Below are 22,099 nucleotides of genomic sequence, written 5' to 3'. Positions count from 1 at the left end.
CTTCCCCAGCACCCCTATCCTGTTACCAAAGCTTTCCAGGACCATTGAAAGCTTTCTGTATTACGTAAGGAGGAAAGGTGCATTCTTTTGTTTTCTTTCTGACAATTCTTTGAAAATATTCTTTACACACATGGAAAATCAGTCTATGAAAAATGGAAAAGCTGCTAAAAAACCTGAGCATTCGGCTTCTACTCTGAATCTGAGAGCCACATGACCACTAATAACACATTCTGTTCAGAGAAAGGCTGAAGACCGAGGCCTACATGTCCAGGAGTTGGAAAATATTCTATTATACTTAATGCTTTAAATTAAGAGAAGCAGGCACTCTTTAATGGGGAAAAAAAACACAGATTGAAGTCAGATCATTTGGATTCAAATCCCATGCCTCATATTTCTAGTATGAATGTGGATAGTCAGTTGACATTCCTCACCTGCATTTTTCTCATATCTCAAATAATGGCGTTGGTTGAGATGTCCTCTGAAATCTCTTATACCTCAAGCTTTATGATTCTAATATTTGATTGACCACAGCAAAAGAATACTCAACAAAATGCAAGTGGCATATTTCTACATATGTGGTTAAGATGATTTGATGTTGAACAAATGTACAAATGAACAAAATGTAGTCACATTTTAGTTGTTTAATTATTAATTCTCTGGTATTTCATTCTCTTTTTTAATAAAACTAGTAACTCACATTCAAATAGTCTTCTAATGTTTTCATTAATACTCTTAGTAGTATTCTTTTCAATTACATGTATAGTTCTCAACATTCACGGTTGGGATTGGAAGTTCAAATCCCTGTGGACGGTCTCGGGTGGGTAAAAGTGGGACTTCTAAATCTTAGAGCTCTCACGAGACCCCCCCAGGGAACGGCAGGGAATCGAGGTGAACCGAAGTATCTCGAGTAATTCCGCCTCTTCCCGTGAGAAACGTGATGGGAGAGAGATCTCCCCGCCCTCGAGATTGTCCCGGATCTGGGCACACCTAGTTACCTAACAGCACGGTATTCAGATGCAAACTGTGCGGCTGAAGGTTAAGTAGGATTGAGGAAGCCTGAAAGCTCTCTTAGCACGTGAGGAGCCAAGAGGACAGTAGGTTCCGCTTTTCTTCTTTCCTCTCTCCCATCCCCCTCTCTCCCCGCTTGTACTTCTACTTCCAATCCCTTAAGATCCTAGCCTCCTTAGGAAATCTCCCGCTCTTCCTCCTAAGGAAGACTCCCCTGCACTTGTAACTAGACCCTGAAATAAAGCTCAACCCTTGTTCGACTCTGGAACGTCCTTTGTCTCATATGAGCATCCGGTTTTGGCCAACCGAAGACCTCGGAGGTAAGGTAAGAAGACTCGGGTAGCCCACACAGGCCTCTAGGCCTGGCAATTCACTATTGTAAAATTTTATGTTCCAAACTTTTCTCCCTCCTTGATTTTCCTCCCTTCTGCCCATGACACCAAATAATCAGATCAAGTTTAAATCAGATAAAATATTTAAAAAATGACAATTCAACCTAAATTAATTTCCTTATTAAGTGGCATACCAAACACAAGATAAATAACTTCTAGAAATAGAATAAATAATATCCAAATTCATTTGGAAGCACAAATGGTCCAGAATATCAAGGGAGGTAATGAAATAAATGCTCGGGAAGGTGGCCTATCTCTGCCAGATCTCAAATTATATAATAAAGCAATAACTATGAAAACCACGTGGCTAAGAAACAGAATCTTAGATCAGGGGAATAAGTTAGACACACAAGTCACAAAGTCAAGGAATGTAGCAATCTATTGCTTGATAAACCCATGGGGAAAGGAGCAGGAGGGAAGAGGAAAAAAAAATCTAAGTTATATGTATATGACTGTACAACACTGTAAACAAAGAAAATTAGAAAAAGAAGAAGAAGAAAAGAAAGAGTTTAAGATGAATGAGTCAATTTCTTATTCTTCATGCTGGGGGAAGGTCTTTGATTCCCTAAAATAGAAAAGCGATGCAGAGGACATAGTGCACTAAAAAGGTTTTCACCCACTTACTGGAGGAATGAAATGAAAATCTTTAGACTACTAGAGTCTTTCCTTCCCTTAAACCAACACGAGCCCTTTTTTCACAGAGAAAGTCCTTCACTTTTAACTCTATGTTGTATTATGAAGTTTCTTAATATTAGCGGTAATCATCTTGCAATCAAATTTTGTTTCACCTATTTTTGGTAATTTTCAAATCTCTTTTCAAATAGTTTCCGAATACTTTATGATTCAGTCCTCCTTGTCGGGGATATTTTTTTATCTTCAGGATTAGAGAAGCGGAGAATGAGAGGGAGCTCAGAATTTCTAAGAGCCCTGGAAAGACTGCACATGAAAGGCTTTCCATCATTTGCTTTCTTCAAACAGTCTATCTCCTTTTGGGAAGACTCCAATTCTTAGAAAATTTGTGTATACGTGAAATCAATATTTGTGTCTTTGCAGTTTCCACTGATGAGCAAAACAAGCTTGATATTTCTCACACGTGACAATTTGAAAATCCTTGATAGGTGCTTTTAACACACTATATTTAGATACATTTTATTGGACATGAATTTTATAATGGCAGAAGGTGAAAAATTTCTAACATACAAATCTAGATAGAAAGTCACTGGAGCCTAGAAGATTCATGTAAATATAAATTCCCCAACTTATCTACTGAGTTCCTAAGAGGAGCAAGAAACATGTGACTAGGACTTAAACAGAAAGTATTGCTTTACAGTCATGGGGAAGATGTAAATCTCAAGGATGTAGCTCTCCAATGACCTGCTACATGTTCTAACTACTTCAAGAGGAATATAAAGAGAAGATATTTCACATTCTTCTATGTTATGGATTACCTTATTTTTCAACCTATTAATTTGTCTATCCCTTTCAGATTATACTTGCAACACTTCCCCCTTGTCAAGAAAATCTCCTTTTTCAGATTCTCCAGATTTCTTTTTACTTGTTTCCAAAAGTTTTTTTTTTAATCTGTGTGAATGAGCAGGATAGTTGAGTCAAACTCTTTATAGCTCAAATATTATATAATTAAAAAGTATTAATTTTGACCAAGTGCCTTAAACTATTTTGAATCACAGAGAAGGAAATAAATCTAAAAAGAATTCTTGATGTCATCCAACAACATTTTCTTAAAAAACAAAACCAGAGAAACAGTAGCCTAACTTATCTTTTCATCCCTATTGCAAGAGATGCATATTCAAGATCAGCTCTTCATCAATATAACTTCATTGTACAATATTCCCCAAATGAGTTTTGGTTATGTTTTAATATTTGTAGAAAGCCGGATAGCTTCCACCAATATAATCCAAAATCTAAAACGTAAGTAAATTTCTTTTGAAAAACGTTTTACACTGATGTGTTTTTGTGTCTTTGTAATTTTAGTTGCAGATCTGGATAAAGGAGCTAGCGAAGTATTTAAAGGTCCTACTCCACACAATACAAATGATATCATTTAATGTTATTAGACTGCAAAGCTGCATTTATAATGTTCCTTTAGTGGATGTAAATATAGACAGTCCCTAACATGAAAAGTCAATTAGAACATTTTGAAAATGAGGAAACCAAGGCCTGAAGACAGAAAACCCTTTGTGAAAACTCATATGGCCAGCAAGGGGCTGAGCCAAGCCTGGGGATGTTGGAAAAGTCACCTTCAAGTGCAGGTATTTCTTAGTATATATGTATCATATCAATAGATATTATGCATGCAAATATATACTACACAGTAAATGTAGCTATTTGGCAACTGTTCTTGCAGTAGAATTGCTAACTTTGCAAATTTTCATTGACCATTTTTTGTGTAGGGAAGAACAGGACTGGCTTAACTACCACCTCCTCTAACCCCCGACTATAGTGGTCTCTCCTTTTTATAAATATTTACATATATACCATTCAGTGAGTAGTTCTTTATATCTTACCTTGTATTATAAATGAACTTCCACTATTCTGCATTGGCTTCCCAGTGAAAGTGCATATTCTACAAGGAAAGAGGACATGTCTTACACATAGTATTTGTAACCTGGTCAGAATTAACCATAGTTTAATTCACATAACCGGCATTCACTATTTGATGAAGTGTTGAAAAAGGAGGAAACAGTAATTTGGATTAATTCTTATGTAGTAAAAACTTAGTTGCCAGCATAGTCAGGGAAATTAGACAGGGAAGAAATGATGCCAGTTTTCCCTGGAAGGCAATCATGTGAGTTAAGTCATAATGCCAAAGATGGACTCTAACTTAGTGCTTCCTTGCTATACCTTCTACTGCTCAGTTCACACGTACCTTCCCAATTGTAGCCTAAGGACAAAAGTTTTGGAAGGCTAATATTTTAATCAATGTGTCCCAAAAAGAATGCGACGGTAATAAAAGGAATGGGTGGTAGGGGAGTTAATTGGGAAACAAAACATATTTTATTCCAGTATTGATTTCTGAGACTTAGAAATATTTTTCAGGTCATTCTAACCCCAGGCCAACATTCTATCCATAATTCCAGCAACGTACCTCCAAGCAGAGAACAACCTCGTCGTCGAAAATTTTATTTTTCAGTGTGCTGGCATAGATTTCTATTACTTTACCATTGAAAATGGGTACAAGACTGAAAATAGGTTTTGAAGGATACCAAGTATATATATTTCTGTAATTTTTGGCTGGTGTAATGATGAATATATTACATTTAAAAGCACATAAATGTGAAACACAACTGATAACAGAGAAATGTATTTTGCAATAACAAAGGGAACATTTTAGGGAACTTGACTGTCAAACTCTTCTATGCTTTCCTTAGCCTTTATTATAATAATTTTAGTAGTAGTAGTAGTAGTAGTAGTAGTAGTAGTAGTAGTAGTAGTAGTAGTAGTAGTAGCAGTACTAGTACTAGTAGTTTTAGTAGTAGTAGTAGAAGTAGTAGTGGTAGTATTGGTGGTGGTTGTAGTAGTAGTACTTGTAGTAGTGCTATTAATAGTAACAGTAAAACATTTTTTATTGAATTTCTATTTTGCCACTGGGAGACTCTAGGGAATTGGGAACTAATAAAAAATGAGACTAGAAAGACTCAAAGTGGACTATTCCAAATACAGTCCACATATGACCTTGGAACAATTTTAATGTTAGCTACACTTTCAACTCAGGGTAAAATCAAGAAATAAACATTTACTTAGCTTCTTCTTCTTCTACCACTATGAAGATGACTACTACTGCTAATGCCACTACCACCACTACTACTACAATAATGACCATGACTTTTGTTTCCAACAAGCTGTGAAAAACAAATTCTATGGAAGATGACGTTTTATAAACAATCCATGTCCTGAAGGAATTACAGTCTAGTTGAGGAAACAAGCCTTAGGCACACAGAATGGTAGGTTGATAACAGGAACAACATAAGGCTATCAGTACACAGTTAAATAGGAAATCATGTGGTATGAGATGAAAAGTGGAATTCAGAAGACTGTGAAATCAATAGGACTGAAAAGTCCAAAAAGACATGTAGCAAAAGAATCATTCTTTTGGAATTCAAAAGGATCTTGGAGGTGAAAGAGGTATTCGTGCATCAGGGTGCTGAGGAACAGATAGATTATGGATAGGTAGCAGAAATGGGGAAGTATAATTAAGCAAGAAGAAGAGCATGACTGAAGTTGTGGAGATGCAAAGCAACACGGTGAGATCATTACGAATAAATTAGAGAATATTAATAAGATTATTCATCTAATTAATTTAATTCTCAATGTCCGTTGGCATGCACAAGTTATATATTTACAAATTATGAAGAAATATCATTTTTCTCTTATTCAAGTGGTTTGATTAGAAGTAAGCAACTTCCACTTCACAGAACTGTTATGGGGATTAAATGAGAAAATAAAGATTAAGGAATTTCCAAATATAAAGTGATGGAAATGACTTAGTTAGTACTGTTACTTGGAAAACTATCTCATTCTTTGCATAAGGACAGAAAAACAAAACTGTCAAACACCTAAAGAGTGAATATAATTATCCCAGTTGAAGAGTAGAAATGGTGGAGTTTATCAATCTTGTTTTATGTCCATTTGAACAACAGACGCAGTGTTCAGATAATAATGGTAAAAACTGAAGTTACATTGAAAACACTTTCCATTAATCAATGAGCAACTATTGACTTTTTGAATACATAGGTTGCATTTAGTTTGATGTATTTCCTTCTGCAGTTTTGTTTCATATCCCTCAAATTATTTCAAAAAAGTGATTTACCCTCTAGTTAAGCTTCTGTCCTGCATGTTTTTTTGAATGAGTAAGTTCTAGTTGAAGCTTTCTTACTGTAACCTAATAGAAATATGTTCGCATTGTTTCTATTAATTAGTTCATGAATTCATATCAGCTTATATAAGAAGAATAAACCTTAAAAATTAACAGATATAAACATTATGACATGCAACATAATTTCATTAATGTATTCACACTTTTGGTAGATTTAGAACTAGAAATATTCTCAGGGACTAGTGAATACAACCACCTCATTTTGCAGATGAGAAAAGCTACACCACAGAGGCCAAATGAGTTACGCACAGCCATAACGGTTGCAATTAATAGAGAAATGAAGTGCAATTTGGCTCCTGAGATTACACAGCTCTTTTGACTATACCACCCATCCTTCATTCAGCATGGATCAAAGGCTATCTTCCTACATTCTCGGTATACTCCTCATAAAGTCATGCATTCAGCCCTATTTCCCCATTACCACTTTCTGAGATTTACAACACCTCCAAGGCCACCTAGGGGCTAAAATTTGTTTTAGTGCAATTCACATGGAAGATGGGGCAATGGAAAGGAAGAATTTATAGGTTCCTATTCTACATAGAAACTTTAGGGTTTCTCTTTCCATTTTTCAAAAAGGTAGAGTACTTTATTTGAATAAGGACATCTATTGTAAAAATTGCGTTTTCTTTACTCCCATAGTTTTCCCTGAAGGATGAACATGTGCACTGATACGCTAGTCAAGCTTGGTAAAAACACATGAACAGATTGATTTGGATTTCTGGAAGCCAAAAGAAAAAAAAAAGAAAAAAGAAAAGAAAAACAGAAAAAAAGATCATTCGCTATCATTCACATCTTGAACTGTCCTTGGCAAACATACAATTCAATTCCTTTTTCTGCTAGAATAGGAAGTACGCTCTTGGCTGCAGTCAATAGGCAGAAAAAGGGGAAAATATGTTAATTCCACCACTTAAGTAAAGGGAAATCATTTCATTTCATTTCATGCCCTAATGTAGCAAAACTGCATACATACGTGTGTGTATTTACACACAACACAAATACACAGTTGTATTTTTATAGATATATACAGATATGCTATAAAATCCTATTTATTTCACTAGACAATAAATTATTGTACATATTATTAATAGCAAATAAAACTGAAAAGCAAAAGAAATTAATATTTTTCCATCATTAGATAAAATTAAGTATCATGTAAAAAAAATTTAACTAAAGTCTAGGAAGTTTTAGAAAGGAAACATAAACTAAAGGAAGCCAATATAAAATTGTGAAAGGAAAAATTGGCATAATGAATTGAATGCCTAAAAACAAATTAAGTTCTAGCATGAAATCATGAGATTCAATCACATGATCGTATATATTAAAATTAAATATATATATTATTATACGAAATTTTTTTTACCCAGCACAATTTGTTGTAGTCTGGCCTCCCACTGCATGTGCGAAGAAATCTCAAATAATAAGAACTGCTATTATACCACAAAAGACTAACCATCTTCAAAAAATAAAAGGCAATCATTCAAGAAACTACAATTGTGTGCATTTAGCAAGAAGTGTTAGTAAAACAGAGAAAAAATAGTGAGATAAAAATATGGAGTGGCAATGCAAAGAACATTTTTTAATTGGAAATATTAATGTAGAAAAAATACTTATCCTTAATGCAGAATCATAATATCTTTGAACAGCATCACCGTCCTAAATTTTAAAGGGACATAGTGGACAGCATTTGGAATAACATTAAAAATATGATCCAGGGATTAATATTTCTAAAATTATTTCCAAGTGTTTGGAATTGAACATAGATCGACTGATAAATATTTTCAAGTAATTATGAAAAGTGTAACTATATTATTCCACACAATCAAAATTCAGATGTACCATTTCAATTATTCCATAATTGCTAGCATAATTTTTCAGGATTTTCTTCAGGTATAGCATTTCATGTAATTTATTCCATGGCAGAATTAAAATGGAAAAGTAGGCATATTATTAGAGACATCAATTCATCAGTATTTATGCACAAGGGATTAACCCTACGTGTATTTATGAAAGCCACATTTCATGGGCTACATAATTTCATTATCAAAAAGAGTCATCTTATTTGAAAGATGATTTTTAAATTTTATTTTCATACTTTTCTTTTTAATTTTATTTTTATTCTATCAGTTTCATAGTTGAAATTATTTCCATTTAGTTATTTAAATATCTATATTCTATTACATTCTGTTTAATTATTTTTTTCTTATAATGATTAGGTTCATATTTTATTACACAGTGCTACATTATTATTTTAGTAGCATATTCATCGTATTATTGTTTCTCATTCTCCTTTCCTACATATCAGTATTTTTTCAATGAAAGGTTGTATCATCTGCAGGCTGAAAATTCAAATCTTCTTTTATCTTGATTAAAATTACTTTGATTTTCATTTTAAAAAGAAAATGCTTATCAAACTATGACAAATAAGGAGCTATCTCTTTTTCTGCTTTCCCATTTTCATATTTGCACATTTGTTCTCTTAAGGGATTATATTCACTGATTACCTCTTTATTTCTCTCTTCTACCTTAAAAATTTGTTTTTCAGTATCAACACGAACTTTGCTGAAGACATCAATACATTCTACCTGGTCATCACTCCATACCTGTTCTTGAATGATGCCTTTGTTTTGCGTATCTTCAAGCTGTTGTTGAAGTAATATATTTTCACTCCAGATGTAAGCTAATCTTTCTTGGATAGATTTATGTTTGACAATATATTTGTTCAGTTTTTCTTTTTACACTTGCTTTGTGTGTTCAAGTTTCTTTGCGTTATGTTGGGCCTGTTTTACTTCTCTCTGTGTGCTTTCCAAAATGGCTATCGTTTCTCTAAGGTAGTCATGTACATGGTGCAGCTCATTTTTTTACACTGTTGGCTTTACTTTTAGGTGTAGAGAGCTCTTGACAAAGGACACAATTGCCTTTCCCTAACCTAGACAAGTTATGGTTTAGTTTGTCCTGTAAATGAAGTCACTCATCTCTTTCTCCCTGAAAGGTATGTCCAAAGGCTAGTTTCGATGTCTCACTTTGTTCATGACCTCAATAGTAGAAGGGGTGGTATGATTTCGTTTCTGTCTCAAGCCTTTTCTATTTTTCTTTGTTGCATTCTCTACCTTAGTGTTCAACACTACATTCTCAGCTGTCCGAACATTTACTTGTCCACTCTACTGGGATATGATTTTTGTTACTGCTCCTTCATTCAGTTGTAATTCCTCTTGAAGCCCATATTTCTTTTCTTTTCAAACCTCAGTTTCTTCTGGATCTTGATTTTCTTTTGCATGATCTTTAATTTTTACTGTATTTAGCTCCAGTTTGAGCATAGCAACTTTGTACTGTAGGGTTCCAATTTTGTCCAGCAGATATTTTTCTTTTTCATTACTATCATTCGGGACCTGAATACAATTAAAAGGGGAAAAAATGCTATTCAAGATTAAATTGTATATTCTGAGTTTTCCTTAGTAATTCAAAACAAACTCCAAGGGGCCAAGAAGCATACGGAGAAAAAGTAAATCGAGGGAGTTGCACGTATTTCACATTTCGGTCAGACTCAGGTTTCCCAAAGAATAGGTCTTCAAGGTGCTTCATCAATCTGAAGATGTGGGTTGGATTTTTAGGCCTGTAAAACTGTCTGCCTTTCAGCATATTTCATTTCCTTTGCTCTATCGATGGGACACCACACTGATTCATCCTACAGTAATGACAAAGGTAACAATACCTACTATTTGCACAGGCATAGTAGGGTTCTGTGCAAATGACTTTCATTGCATTATCTCACTTCAGACTGGCAACACACTTATGAGGGCAATATTCATATTGTTCAATTCATTTTACAGAATCGAACTTAGGTGAGGAGAACTTGTTAAATGTTCCACCCCCCCCGCCCATATCATCACACTCAGTAGGTTTTAGTAGCAGTATTTCAATCTAGGGCTCTTCATACTCGAAGTCTAACACTCTTTTGCAAAAGTTATTTTCCTCTTAGGTGTTGAAGATAAGAATTTGTCCTATATTTAGAGTCATTATTCTGGTACAATCATCTTAGCTGCAAATCAATGAAATGATGACTGTCTTAAACTTTCCTAATACACGTCTTGAGAAACAGCTCTTTTCTGGGAGAACTGTAGCATTTTCATTTTATCATTGATTTAAAACTTTTAGAAGTTTTCTAGTCTGAACATCTCTTTTAAGGATGGGAAAAGTGAGACCCGGAGTGTGGTCAGTAGATTGTAACCTAAACTTCCTTTACCATCAAATTTCAAAAGAATAGTGGAAGAATTATTGAGTTCAAAGTATAAAAGTTTGATGTTGCAGTGCCATCAGTTCAAGCAAACTGGGCCCCATTCAGGATAGGTGGAAAAGCTATCTCAAAATGCTTAGAAGATCCATTCTATGAGATTCCTTCTATAAAGTCACGAGGAGAGCATGAATAGGGAGCACTCCAGTACCCAGGCGGCAAAGGACTACTAAGGGCTAAATGATTTACTTGCTAAATGATTTACTTCCAATCGATTTTGGATAAAAGAAATGCAAAATCCTAAATCTGGCATTTGAGGAACTTGATTTTTTATCATACAGAGCAATGATGAATGTCAATTACTGAATCATTGTAATGGAAGGAGCCTTATTTTAGAAATCTAACTGAAAGTTATTCCTGTTACAAATCCTTATGTTCCTTCTCTTTCATGGAACATGTGTGAGACAACATCGTGAAATCGATCAAATTATTATCATGCATTTTATCACTCTTTCCCTCTGCCTATGAAAGCAGAAACGGATGAAATCAATTAATGAAGGAAGGAAAGAAATTTGTTTGAGATATCACCTTCTATTGGTTGCATTCCTTCCTCCCTGTAGGTATTAGTGACACTGATGAGCTGCCCCTTTCTGATTCTCAGAAAGGGCAGAGGTGCTCCCTTTGTCTTCCTTCCCTTCTAAAGACCCCGTCCTTTTTCTTTCCCCTTCCTCTTCTTACTGCTTCTGAGCCTAGTTAGGTTCCATACTTAACTGAGTATGTTCTTCCTTTCTTGAATCATATCTAATGAGAGCAAAGTAAAAACAATGCTCATCTCCCTCCCTTCTTTCCCTTTACAGTCATATATTTTTGTGTCTCCTTAAGTGGAGTAATTTACAGTTTTCTGCGTCCTCCTTTGCCCTTCTCCCATTGCAATCTTTTTGTGATACTTAATTCCTTTTTTTGTCACATCTGTTAGTTTATACCCACAGCCTCTGTCTATGTCATTATAAAGATAAAATTTTCAAGATTTTTAAATGTCAGAATAAAGATAAAATGGTCAAGATTGTGAAGAGTATTGTTGTCCCACATAGGTATGTCAACAGTTTTCTCTTATTGAATAAGCTGATATTTTTTTAAAATGTGTTTTTCTTGTTTATTTTTTCATACTTCCCTTGAGTCTTGTATTTGAAGGTCAAATTTCCCATCAATCTCTGCCCTTTCATCAGGAAGATCTGGAAGTCCCTTCTTTCATTTAATATCCATCTCCTTTACTGAAAGATCACCCTCATTTTTGCTGGGTACCTGACCCTTGGATATAGTCCAACCTTCTTTGCCTTACAGAATAGCATATCCCAAAGCCTCTGACCTTTTAATGTAGAAGTTCCAAGGACCTTCGTGATCCTGACTGTAATTCCATGGTATTTGAACTGCTTCTTTCTGAATGCATGCAGTATGTTCTCATTCACCTGATAATTCTGGAATTTGACTACAATGTTCCTTGCAGTTTCAAATTTGAGATCTCTTTTAGGAAGTGATGGGTGGATATTTTTGATGACTAGGAGAAGGAAGTGGAAGAGGAGGTGGAGGAGGAGGAGGAGACAAAGAAGAATGTGACCTCAGCAGATCATATTAAGGAATGGGAAAGATGTTTACATTTAAATTACCATTACCGAAGGAGGAGAATAAAAAGGAGGAGAGCAAAGAGAAGAAGGAGGGGGAGGAGAGAGAGAGAGGGAAAGGGAAAGTGAGCGAAAAAGTTAAAGGTAAAGGAAGAGGGAGAGGGATAAGAAAAGGGGAAAAGAAGTAGAAGAAACAGAAGAAGAAGAAGAAGAAGAAGAAGAAGAAGAAGAAGAAGAAGAAGAAGAACAAGATGATGATGATGTTGATGATGAAGAAGTAGAAGAAGAAGAAGAAGAAGAAGAAGAAGAAGAAGAAGAACAAAAAGGAGAAAAAGGAGGAGGAGGAGGAGTAGAAGGAGGCAAAGTAGAAGGGAGAGGAGGAGGAGGAGGAGAAAAGGACATCATCTTGTGAGTATCCGTTATTGTTGTATTCAGAAGTCCAGTGATCATGGACCTGAATGAACAGAATGAATGTTAGTAGTGCAGAGTACAAATTTCACATCATGAATGGAAAGCTGCAGAGGAAAAAAAGGGGAAAAGCCAAAGACCATGTGGTCATAGCTGTTTGTATTCCCCTTTGCAAGTACTTCCTGAGGTAACATCAATAAAGATCGCCAATCTGCTCTGCATTATATGTACCTTCAAAACCAAGGCAGCTTTCATGATCTATTCTAATGGAAGTCTGCAACAGGACGATACAAACAAATACAGAGAATGAAAATATCCCTGTCGGAAGAGACATTATAAATTCCAGAGTCCAACCTTGCAGTCAATGTAAGAATTGTGTCTGTAGTAGTCACCCATAGTCAGACAGTGTCTCCTGAAGGAACTTGTCTCACAACCAATCCATTCCATTGCCATAAATTTTCATTTTTCTTATAAAAGTCACAACTAGGCACCTTTCATCACTGATTTGACCAATCTGTTCTAGAGATACCCAAGTCAGCACAGCAGCTCTTCACGGATCTGAAATTAGACATCATACCGTCCCTCAACTGTCTTATTCATTCTTAGTTCATCCATATCACTTGTCTCTGAATTGAGTTCAGCCTTCTCCAGTCATCCTGATTCATATATGGCCAAAGAACCCTGGTGGTTCTGGAGGAGAAAGTGAAGCTGGTGACTTTGCACAGCCATTCCTTATTGAAATCCAATTCAGTGGTAAGCCGTGTCATCATCTTCTTCAAGTTCTATTGCTCCTCAAGAATAAAGGAGATACCAAAGCCTGTGAGTAGCTCACTTTAGCTCAATAGGGACCCAGCTGAGCAGTTCTAGTTGGGCTACTCAGCTCGTCCTGTCCTCTCTCCTCTTTTTCTCCCCGACATAGGGTATCACCTCTTTCCTGTAGGGGGTTCTGCCCAAAGAAAGGTGAGATTTCATGACTCAAACCTACATAGTTACCGGACATTTACTGGTTGGATTCGCTTCTTAACGATAATGCCTTCAACTCAATTCACTCTGCCTCTGATTAAGTGAACTATAGGTCGCTGACGAAGTACCACTTAATGAGTATTTTTTGGCCATCCTGGCTTCAGAGTGAATGTAAATAATAATTGTTTCTCTTCAGGAGAGAAGAGAGTTGAATTTTTTTTTTTTAATTTCCATTAAAGTAGATATCCTTTGATTTACCTTTTAAACAGGCTTCTTCACTGAACTGGCATTGCCTCACTCAAAGTGAGAATTTGAAAAGACATTTATTTCAAACGAACAAGTTTCCTCGGCACACGCTGGGTCATCTCCAGTCATGCTGATCGATATGTAGCCAGTGGACTCAGATGGCTCCAGAGGAGAAAATCAAGCTGGTGGCTTTGCACAGCCCTCCCTCCAATCCAGTTGAAGTATAAGTCATGTTGTCTTCTTACTGAGGTCAAGGTCCTCTATCAGAAGGAAGGACAAACCATAATCACAACTCTTAACTTATCAATATTCCTCTTAATATGTAGCCCCCATTATTATCATAGTCTTGTGGACGGGGACCCTGCAGCCCAGAGGTGAATGGAACTGTTAACTTGAGAGATTTAAACTGTATTATTCTATTACCGTAGCCTTTCTTATGATCAGCTAAAACGAACATCACTTTTTCCAAGAAACTGCTGCAACCCACTCTTCCCCTACCCTTACTTAGGACATATCTAGGGCAATGATAATTTTGCAGAAGCTAGGCTTGAACCCAGGGCTTCCTGTCTAAGGCCAGCTCCACCCTCCCCGTGCCAGGCAGCCTGTCCCTGAGGAATCATTGCCCTCCTCTCCTGAAGGTCAGAAGGGAAAAGGAAGAATGAGAGCAAAGAGGAACCTAGGCTACCAGACATCAGAGTAGTAACATGCTACTCGTTTTCAGTCGGGGCGTCAACGAATTCTTAAAGCCTTGTAGACCCTTGGCGGGCTATGGAGAATCACCTCTTCCTTTTACAGACGCAGAAACTGAGGCTGGGAGAGGAGGTGCTTTCCCAAGTGAAACAACAGAGCCAGTCCGGAGTTCGACATTCGAATCCAAGTCCTCTGAATCCAGCTGCTCCAGCTTTCCCATTAGGTCTCCTCCACCCCTTCACAGCCCCGCCCCTATGCATCCTGTCCCAGCGCGAGACCCGGCAGAACCTCTAGCAGGGGAAGCAGCCAGCCTTGGGCCCAGCCACCCTCGCGATCATGACCTTTGGAGCCTTCCAGCAGAGAGTTAATGGACCTGGCACGTGAGCACTCGTGCAGGCTTAATCTTTCCCGTTGGGCGCGTGCGCATGCCTTGAGCGTCTGTCAAGCTCACGCGCACTTCGGTCTCCCTCGAGGCGTTGCTAGGGCTCCAAGCATCTCCAGGATCGATTCCTTTCTAACTGTTGCCCTGTTTGGACGCAGTTTCCTTGGAGTCTCTGACTATCGAAGTGTTTTGGAGAGTAAGCGAGCTCCCGGAGAAGGCTGAGGGTCTCCAAGTGAGTTCTCCAGACCATCTCTGAAGCCCGCCCTCAGGATGAGGAAGATTTTCAAAATCTTGAGAAGGAGAGAGCGGTCTCCATCTGGCTCCTCCTCTCCCAGGAGAGACAGCGAGGTCCGACCCTTGGTCCCAGGTGCCGGTTATGTCATCAGAATGAAGGACCTCGGGAAGATCCATAAAGCTGCCTCCTTCGGGGATGTGGCCAGGGTGCAGCACCTGCTGCTGCTGGGCCAGGCACACGTGGACGATCTGGATAAAGAGAAGCGGTGAGAGGGCGCTGGGGGTGAGAGAAGGGATGGCCCCCCCCCAGGAACAGTGTAAGACACCCCCTCCTCCACCCTCCCTCCACGAGTCTGCATGTGCCTTGGCTAATCCTTGGAAAACTTGTCCTTTGAGCACCTGGGCCAGAGCAGGCGCAGGCTCTGCCTCCTGGAGATTGGATCCCAAGTTCTGAGTGCTGGTGACCCCTGACCCTCCTGCCTGCCCATTTTTAATGGAGGGGAAACTCCTTCCTTTTACTTGTAGTCTGCTTCCAGCTGACTTACTCTTTCTCAGTGACGTGGTGGGAGCAAATGCTGCTCTCTTCCAGTGAAATGTTCTTCTGAGTCTGCTATTTATTTCCCAGACGTTTTTGTTCATCATATCCGGTCAGAAGAACTAATGCACATTGTAGATGTCCTCGGGTGAGAAGGGTGGCCACTTATATTTATTTGGGCAGCGATTTCGATTTCAGGCGGAGTAACAATAATGCATTTTATGTTACAAGTATAGTACCTAACAAGAGTACAATTTTGATTTTCGTAATTACCAAGCATTGACTTAGCTCTCATTTTCATAGCACACCTCTACACCTGGCTTCTGCAAATGGCCATCCAGATGTTGTGTCTCTCTTAGTAGAGAGAAAATGCAAAATAAACCTGCGTGACAAGAACTATCAGACATCTTTAATGAAGGTATGCCCTAGTTAACCTTGCTGGTCTATAGAATGCCTTTGGAATAAGAAAATGTGCTTTACTAAATTATTTAAATATCACTAATGATGTTTTAGTATACTAAATACTTTTTAGAGTATTGATTGTCTCTTTCTCTACATTCCATTCACAGGCAGTACAGTGTCAGCAGGAGGAGTGTGCAAGGATCCTGCTGGATTATGGTGCAGACCCTGCTCTGATGGATACCCATGACAACACTGCACTTCACTATGCTGCCTCTGGACTTAACACAGCCATAGCAGCAAAGCTGCTTAGACATACAATAGACATGGAAGCAAAAAACAAGGTAGAAGTCTACCTCTTGTGTGAGAAAATATTTTCTGAGATCAAATGTGTAAATCAGGTATTTTCCAATGCACATTATATTCTTGGAAGCATTTCTTTAATGCAAGTATCTTAAAATCCATCTCTAGTCAAAGTTCATTGGCCTTGGGAATTTTCTGATGGCCAGGCAAAACGGGGAGGAGACTCCATTCACAACGGAACTCTTAATGAGGAACTTCCCTCGACTGCTTTGGACCAGGGCCTGTTCTAAGATTTAATCTTCGAGTAGGGTTGTTAACCTGGGATCCATTAATTTCAAAAAAAATCACCATTTATTTTATAGTTCTTTCAATGTTATTGGCTTCCTTTGCATTCTCTGTATTTTAGGTATTTAAAAGCATTATTCTGGAAAGGGGTGCATGACACACACACACAAAAAGTTATGAAAACGTGACTTAGGGAATGGTTTGTAATGGTGAAATGTGAAGTGACTTCCCAGGCTCACCTAGCCACTCTAAGTGTCTCAGCAGCAGGCCTTGAATCTCTGTTTCACTGATTTTGAGTTTGGCTCTCCATTCAGTCCACCACATCTATCTCTCTAGAATTTTCTTTGCATGCTATATTAGGTCTGGTACCCAGAATTCAAAGGTTCCATCAAATATCTGTCTGCAATACTTTACATATAAACCTTTACCTATGATAGTACAATGTTAATTGGTCAAGAAGAAATGTCATAATGTTTTAAAAAATATTCTGTTAAAAATTTGTTCAGCATAAAACTGCAGACAGACATTTTACAAGAACAAATTCTTAAGTGTATGTAGGTGTGTTTTTTTTTTCTATTTCCTACACGCTATGCCGTTTCCTTTCTAGACTTATTGAGTATCTCCTGATTTTTAAGAAAAGGTTTGACTCCTCGTCACTGCTGCTCAAGAAAGAAAATAAAAATCAAAATATACATTAGGAGGGTTGTGAAGGGAGGGAAAATATCAAGAGAATGACTTTCTTCAAGGTTCAGCCACCTTAAGGCAAGATTTTCTTGAGTTTTGAGGCTGGTTGTAACACACTTCAAGGGAAAGGATGAAGAGAACTAGGCAACTTGAAAACTGACCAGAACTTAGTTGTAGCTTGGCCAAGTACTGGGGAAATAAGGGTGACTGCACGCAGAACGATCATTGATCATGACATGAAGACAGAGGAAAGGAAGGTACCCCTAAAAGATTAGGAAAATCTCTTACACATCCTGGTTTTCTACGTCCTGATCACAAATTAATAACTGGAAGCAATCCCAGAGGCTATCTAACTTCATTCCCTCATTTTACATGTGAGGAAATTAAGGCCCAAAGAAGTGAAATAATTTACTTACGGTCACATGGAAATTAACTAACAGAAGCTGGATTTATGCCCTGCTCTTCTCATTCCAGAGTTCCATTGTAGCCTACTTCCTTAGCATGTCATTAGCAAGTTCACAGGATGTTCACAACATGCCTTCAACTGAATTCTATCATATAAACAATTCTTGCATACCTTAACTTGATCTTTAATATGATTTTGCAGGAAGGCTGCACACCACTTTTGCTTGCAGTTAAAGAAAATAACCGAGATATGGTAGATCTTTTCTTAAAGAATGGAGCAAATGTGAATACATCGGATAGGCTTGACAGGTACGGTAATTAAAGCTTCCAAGAAAAAAAGAGGTAACTGTTATTAGAGGAATAAGAACAACTTCAATCAGGGAACTCTTAGTGAGCAACAATAATTGAAATTGTTCATCACTGAGAAAGGGTGACAATGTGCACAAACATCAATTATGAAAAGGGCTACTATTTATGCTTCTGCAGCAGAGAAAGCCATTCATGTGGGCATGCCATCCACCATCAATTAGTGATTTATTTTCTCAGGTTTCATTGTTTGATTTTCAATGACTTAAGATCATCACATAGCTGTTTTGTGTACTCGTGATGCAATTGATTCTCTACATGAAATAATCTTCATGTCAATCATGAGAATTGATGTGTGTAATTTTTCCTTCTTCTTCCTTTCATTGTTCTTAAGGATATGTGCACTGACAAATACAAATCAATACAATAATAAGATGACTGACTTTCATGATCCTGTGACCTTATCACTGTGAATATTTATGCCACTGGCTGAGATTTTAGTCCTTCCATACTTTCTTATGCTACAGGATTTTTGTCCTAATACCAGAAATTCCACATAGAGGATCCAAGAAAGGCATTGAAGCCTTCTCCTGGTTCTTTTAATATTTGAGGACGATGGAAGCACTTACATTGTCACATTTTCTCTCTTTTATTCTTTTAAAATTTATTTATTTTTACTTTTCAATTTTTTGCAGTTTTCAAATTTTGAGTTCAAATTGCTCTTCTTCCTGGGCCTCCCCCTTTCCCAGGATGTTATGCAAACTGATATAGGCTGTACATGTACAATCATATTCAACCTATTTCTACACTGCTCATGTTTGACAGAAGTAGCAGAATAAAAGAGGAAAATCTGAAGACAGAAAAAACAAAAAACCAAAAGGGAGAGAAAATAGTATGCTTCCACCTCCATTCAGACTCCATAATTGTTTCTCTGGATGTGAATAACATTTTCTGTCATGAGACTTTTTCCCCCGGTTTTCTCAGCATTTTTTGTCAACTAGTGAATTCAGAAGCTGGAATCTTTGGATTTCTCATATAGAAGATTACTGTAGTCATTGACCCTGGTTCTTTGATACCAAACATATTCCACTAATCCTACACTCTGTTTCTCAGCCTGTCCCAAGTGGCTTTGATGATTGTCGATTTATACAATAGAATTTTATATATGGTAGAGATAGATCACCTTCACTTGTATTATTTTTGATTAATTCCCTTGGTATTCTGGACCTTTTGTTCATCCCGATGAATTTTATTTTTTAATTTCTATACAATAATTTTGGTAGTTTGATTGGTATGGCACTGAGTAAGATATTACTTTTGGTAGAATTGTCATTTGTATCATATTAACTTGGCCTACCAATGAATAACTGATATTTTTTAGATTATTCAGATCTGACTTGATTTGAGTGAAAAACGTTTTGTAATTGTGTTCATTGTTGGTTGGTTTGTATTGGAAGAGAGATTCCCAAGTATTTTATATTGTCACAATTCTCTTTCATCGCTCAATTCTTTGCACACTTTTCCTTCTACCTCTCTTATATGATTTTAATTTCCTTTCTGAGCTCTTCCATGAGCTCTCTCTGGGATTGAGCTCACTTCTCTTTTTGCTTTGCGATTTTGCCTATACGTGTTTTGGCGTCATTCTCCTTCTCTGAATTTTTTTCCTCCACATTCTTTGTGGCCACAATAACTTCCTATGGTCATTTTTTCCAATGACTTTTTGCTCGTCTTTTTTTCCCCTTTCTTTTCAATTTGAGCTCTGCTCACAATGTGGAAAGGGCACTGTTTCAGAATTTTGTAGCAGGGTCTCCAGGTCCTGGCTGTTTACCTGGTGCTGCAATGTTTTGCTGACTCGTGTGGGAGCCCTCTTTTACGGTGGTTTGCTCGGGGGATGGGAGTGGGAATGAAAGGCACTGCTGCAGATAGTAGGGTTCTGGCAGCTTACCTGATGCTGTCCCGGAGTTCTACTGCTGATGTTTGTCATGTGCTACGACTGGTGGAGTGTTCTTGAGTTTCCCTAGATGTACCCTGAAGTTCTTGGCATTGTAACCATTGGTGGCTGCCTGTTTCCTTAATCACCTGTAGGGATAGACCCTACCTGTTTGGCTGAGTCTATTCTGAGGCATGTCAGTTCTTAGAACTGGAGTCTGCCCACTCCCTATACTGGGACTCCGAATCTACCATTGCTTTGTTGAGATGAGGCTTGCTGCTGCCCTGTTGGGACACTTCCTGTCCTGGAGTATGCTCCCTTTTACCTAAGTGAGAAAGAACTTCCCTGTCAATCTTCCAAGGTTTGGGGGCTCTAAGATTGTTTCACCCTATACCTTTGATGGTTCTGCTGTGGCAGGATTTGTTTGAGGGCAGTATTTTATGGTTGTTTCGAGGTGAATATTGGAGAGTTATGGCGATTTACTGCTTACTCCATCATCTTGGATCGCAAAACTAAAAATAATCTTTTAAAAAACAAACCTAATATTTTAAAAGATAGGATAATATTAAGAGCTAATACTATATTTCATAACTCCATCAGTTTCAATCTTTCCCATAATCCTTTATTCCGCGCCACCCCCAAATATATTGTACTCGTTCCTTTTGCTATGTTTGGTATTGAGATTTTGGATCAGAGAAAAACATTTAAACAGAATCAACATTTCTACCTGCCATAAAGAGTTTATTAACACTTGAATATACCTTAAAATATCCATAATTTCCCTATATAATATATTTACATTACATGGATATTTTTGACACTACTTCCACCTTCCACAGAGTTAGCCTATATCGGTTATCACTGCGTGAGTGTTCACCCTTCCTTGCAGAGGAAGACCATGCCATCAGGGCAATACTGCCATGACTTGCAATTGACTTTATTTTGAGCGAGGGAGGGCTGTGCAGGTTGCCAGCCTCACATCTCCTCCAGAACCATCTGAATCCAGTGACCAGATATTCATCAGGATGACTGGAGATGACCCAGGATGAGACAATTAGGGTTAAGTGACTAGGCCAAGGTCACACACCTAGTGAGTGTCAAGTATCTGAGGTGAGATTTGAGCTCAGGTCCTCCTGACTCCTGCACTCGTGCTCTATGCACTGCACCACCTCGCTGCCCCATGAGTTATCACGAAGTAATCAAGGAACAGCACACCTCTACGTGACATTACTGATATACCTACAATACTGCCTTAGGCAGAAAGACAGTGAATTATTCAACATAACACAAACTCGGAACTTCAAAAGATCTCTGTTTTCACGATTTTGGATATTTTCTCTACTAGTGCAGCTTGTAATCACACTAACTCTTTATCAACTGCCTTCATGGGTTAATGGGCCTTCCTGAAATCCAATGGTCCTAGCTATCTGGTGATGAACCTTTCTTCAGTTACATGAGCTTGTCCATAAACATTACTTTCAAAGAGCCTCCACTTTCCTTTCAAGGCTAGTAAACAAGTGGAAACTTGGTGTAGGCTCCCTTGAAAGTTCTTCACTTTTGTACACAAGTTACTCTGATGCACTACCTTCTTGTTGTCATGAAAATCTTGAATTGGACAGTTCCTGCTAGAACTCTAAGAGGACAAAAAATACCCCTCTCAATCCTGTCTTTCCTTCTTTTCCTAACTGCCATTTTTCATGCTGCATATAAGCACAAAAAGTACTCATCCCTCACGAAGTATTCATGTTGCACATGCGTATAACCTCATATATGAGATATCCTCTTGTTGCAACATATCGAGAGAAATCTAATTACGTGTGACTCCTTTAAATTCTGAAATGTCGATGGTTTCTTTGTTATTCTAGAACAGCCCTGATGATTGCTGCCCGTTGTAAACCAACAGGTGTAGTCAGTCTTCTTCTTCAATATGATATTGATCTCTCTTGCCGAGATGCATTTGGACAGACAGCTGAGGAACATGCTGCTTTCAGTGGTCATTCCATGTAAGTATCAACGTTTTAATTCTAATAATTTGTATGGAATTGCATTTAAAATCATTTCTCCTCTATACAAAGGAGACTGTCTGGGACTTTCATAGTTGCATAATATGGCAAGCATCTGGCAAGCATACTTCAAGGCACTGTGAAGAAGTTGGTCCAAAGGCCAATTTCGGTTATCCAAGTTCAGG

General features: G+C 37.7%; 1 protein-coding gene across 1 annotated transcript in view; it reads left to right on the top strand.

Annotated features, from left to right (window-relative positions):
* The first annotated feature begins 15,724 nt into the window (after nt 1-15,724).
* The window catches only part of LOC140522468 (uncharacterized), a 55,155-nt gene continuing 48,780 nt past the window's right edge, over nt 15,725-22,099 (top strand). Inside the window, exons 1-5 of the mRNA XM_072637902.1 lie at nt 15,725-15,747; nt 15,903-16,017; nt 16,169-16,399; nt 17,878-17,984; nt 21,777-21,914. Of these exons, the coding sequence (XP_072494003.1) occupies nt 15,725-15,747; nt 15,903-16,017; nt 16,169-16,399; nt 17,878-17,984; nt 21,777-21,914 (614 nt within the window). The remainder of the gene's footprint in view (nt 15,748-15,902; nt 16,018-16,168; nt 16,400-17,877; nt 17,985-21,776; nt 21,915-22,099) is intronic.

Source organism: Notamacropus eugenii, chromosome 2 (genome assembly GCF_028372415.1).
Source record: "Notamacropus eugenii isolate mMacEug1 chromosome 2, mMacEug1.pri_v2, whole genome shotgun sequence".
Taxonomy (NCBI): domain Eukaryota; kingdom Metazoa; phylum Chordata; class Mammalia; order Diprotodontia; family Macropodidae; genus Notamacropus; species Notamacropus eugenii.
Note: the sequence above shows the minus strand (reverse complement) of the source record. Positions and strands in the feature narration are given on the sequence as shown.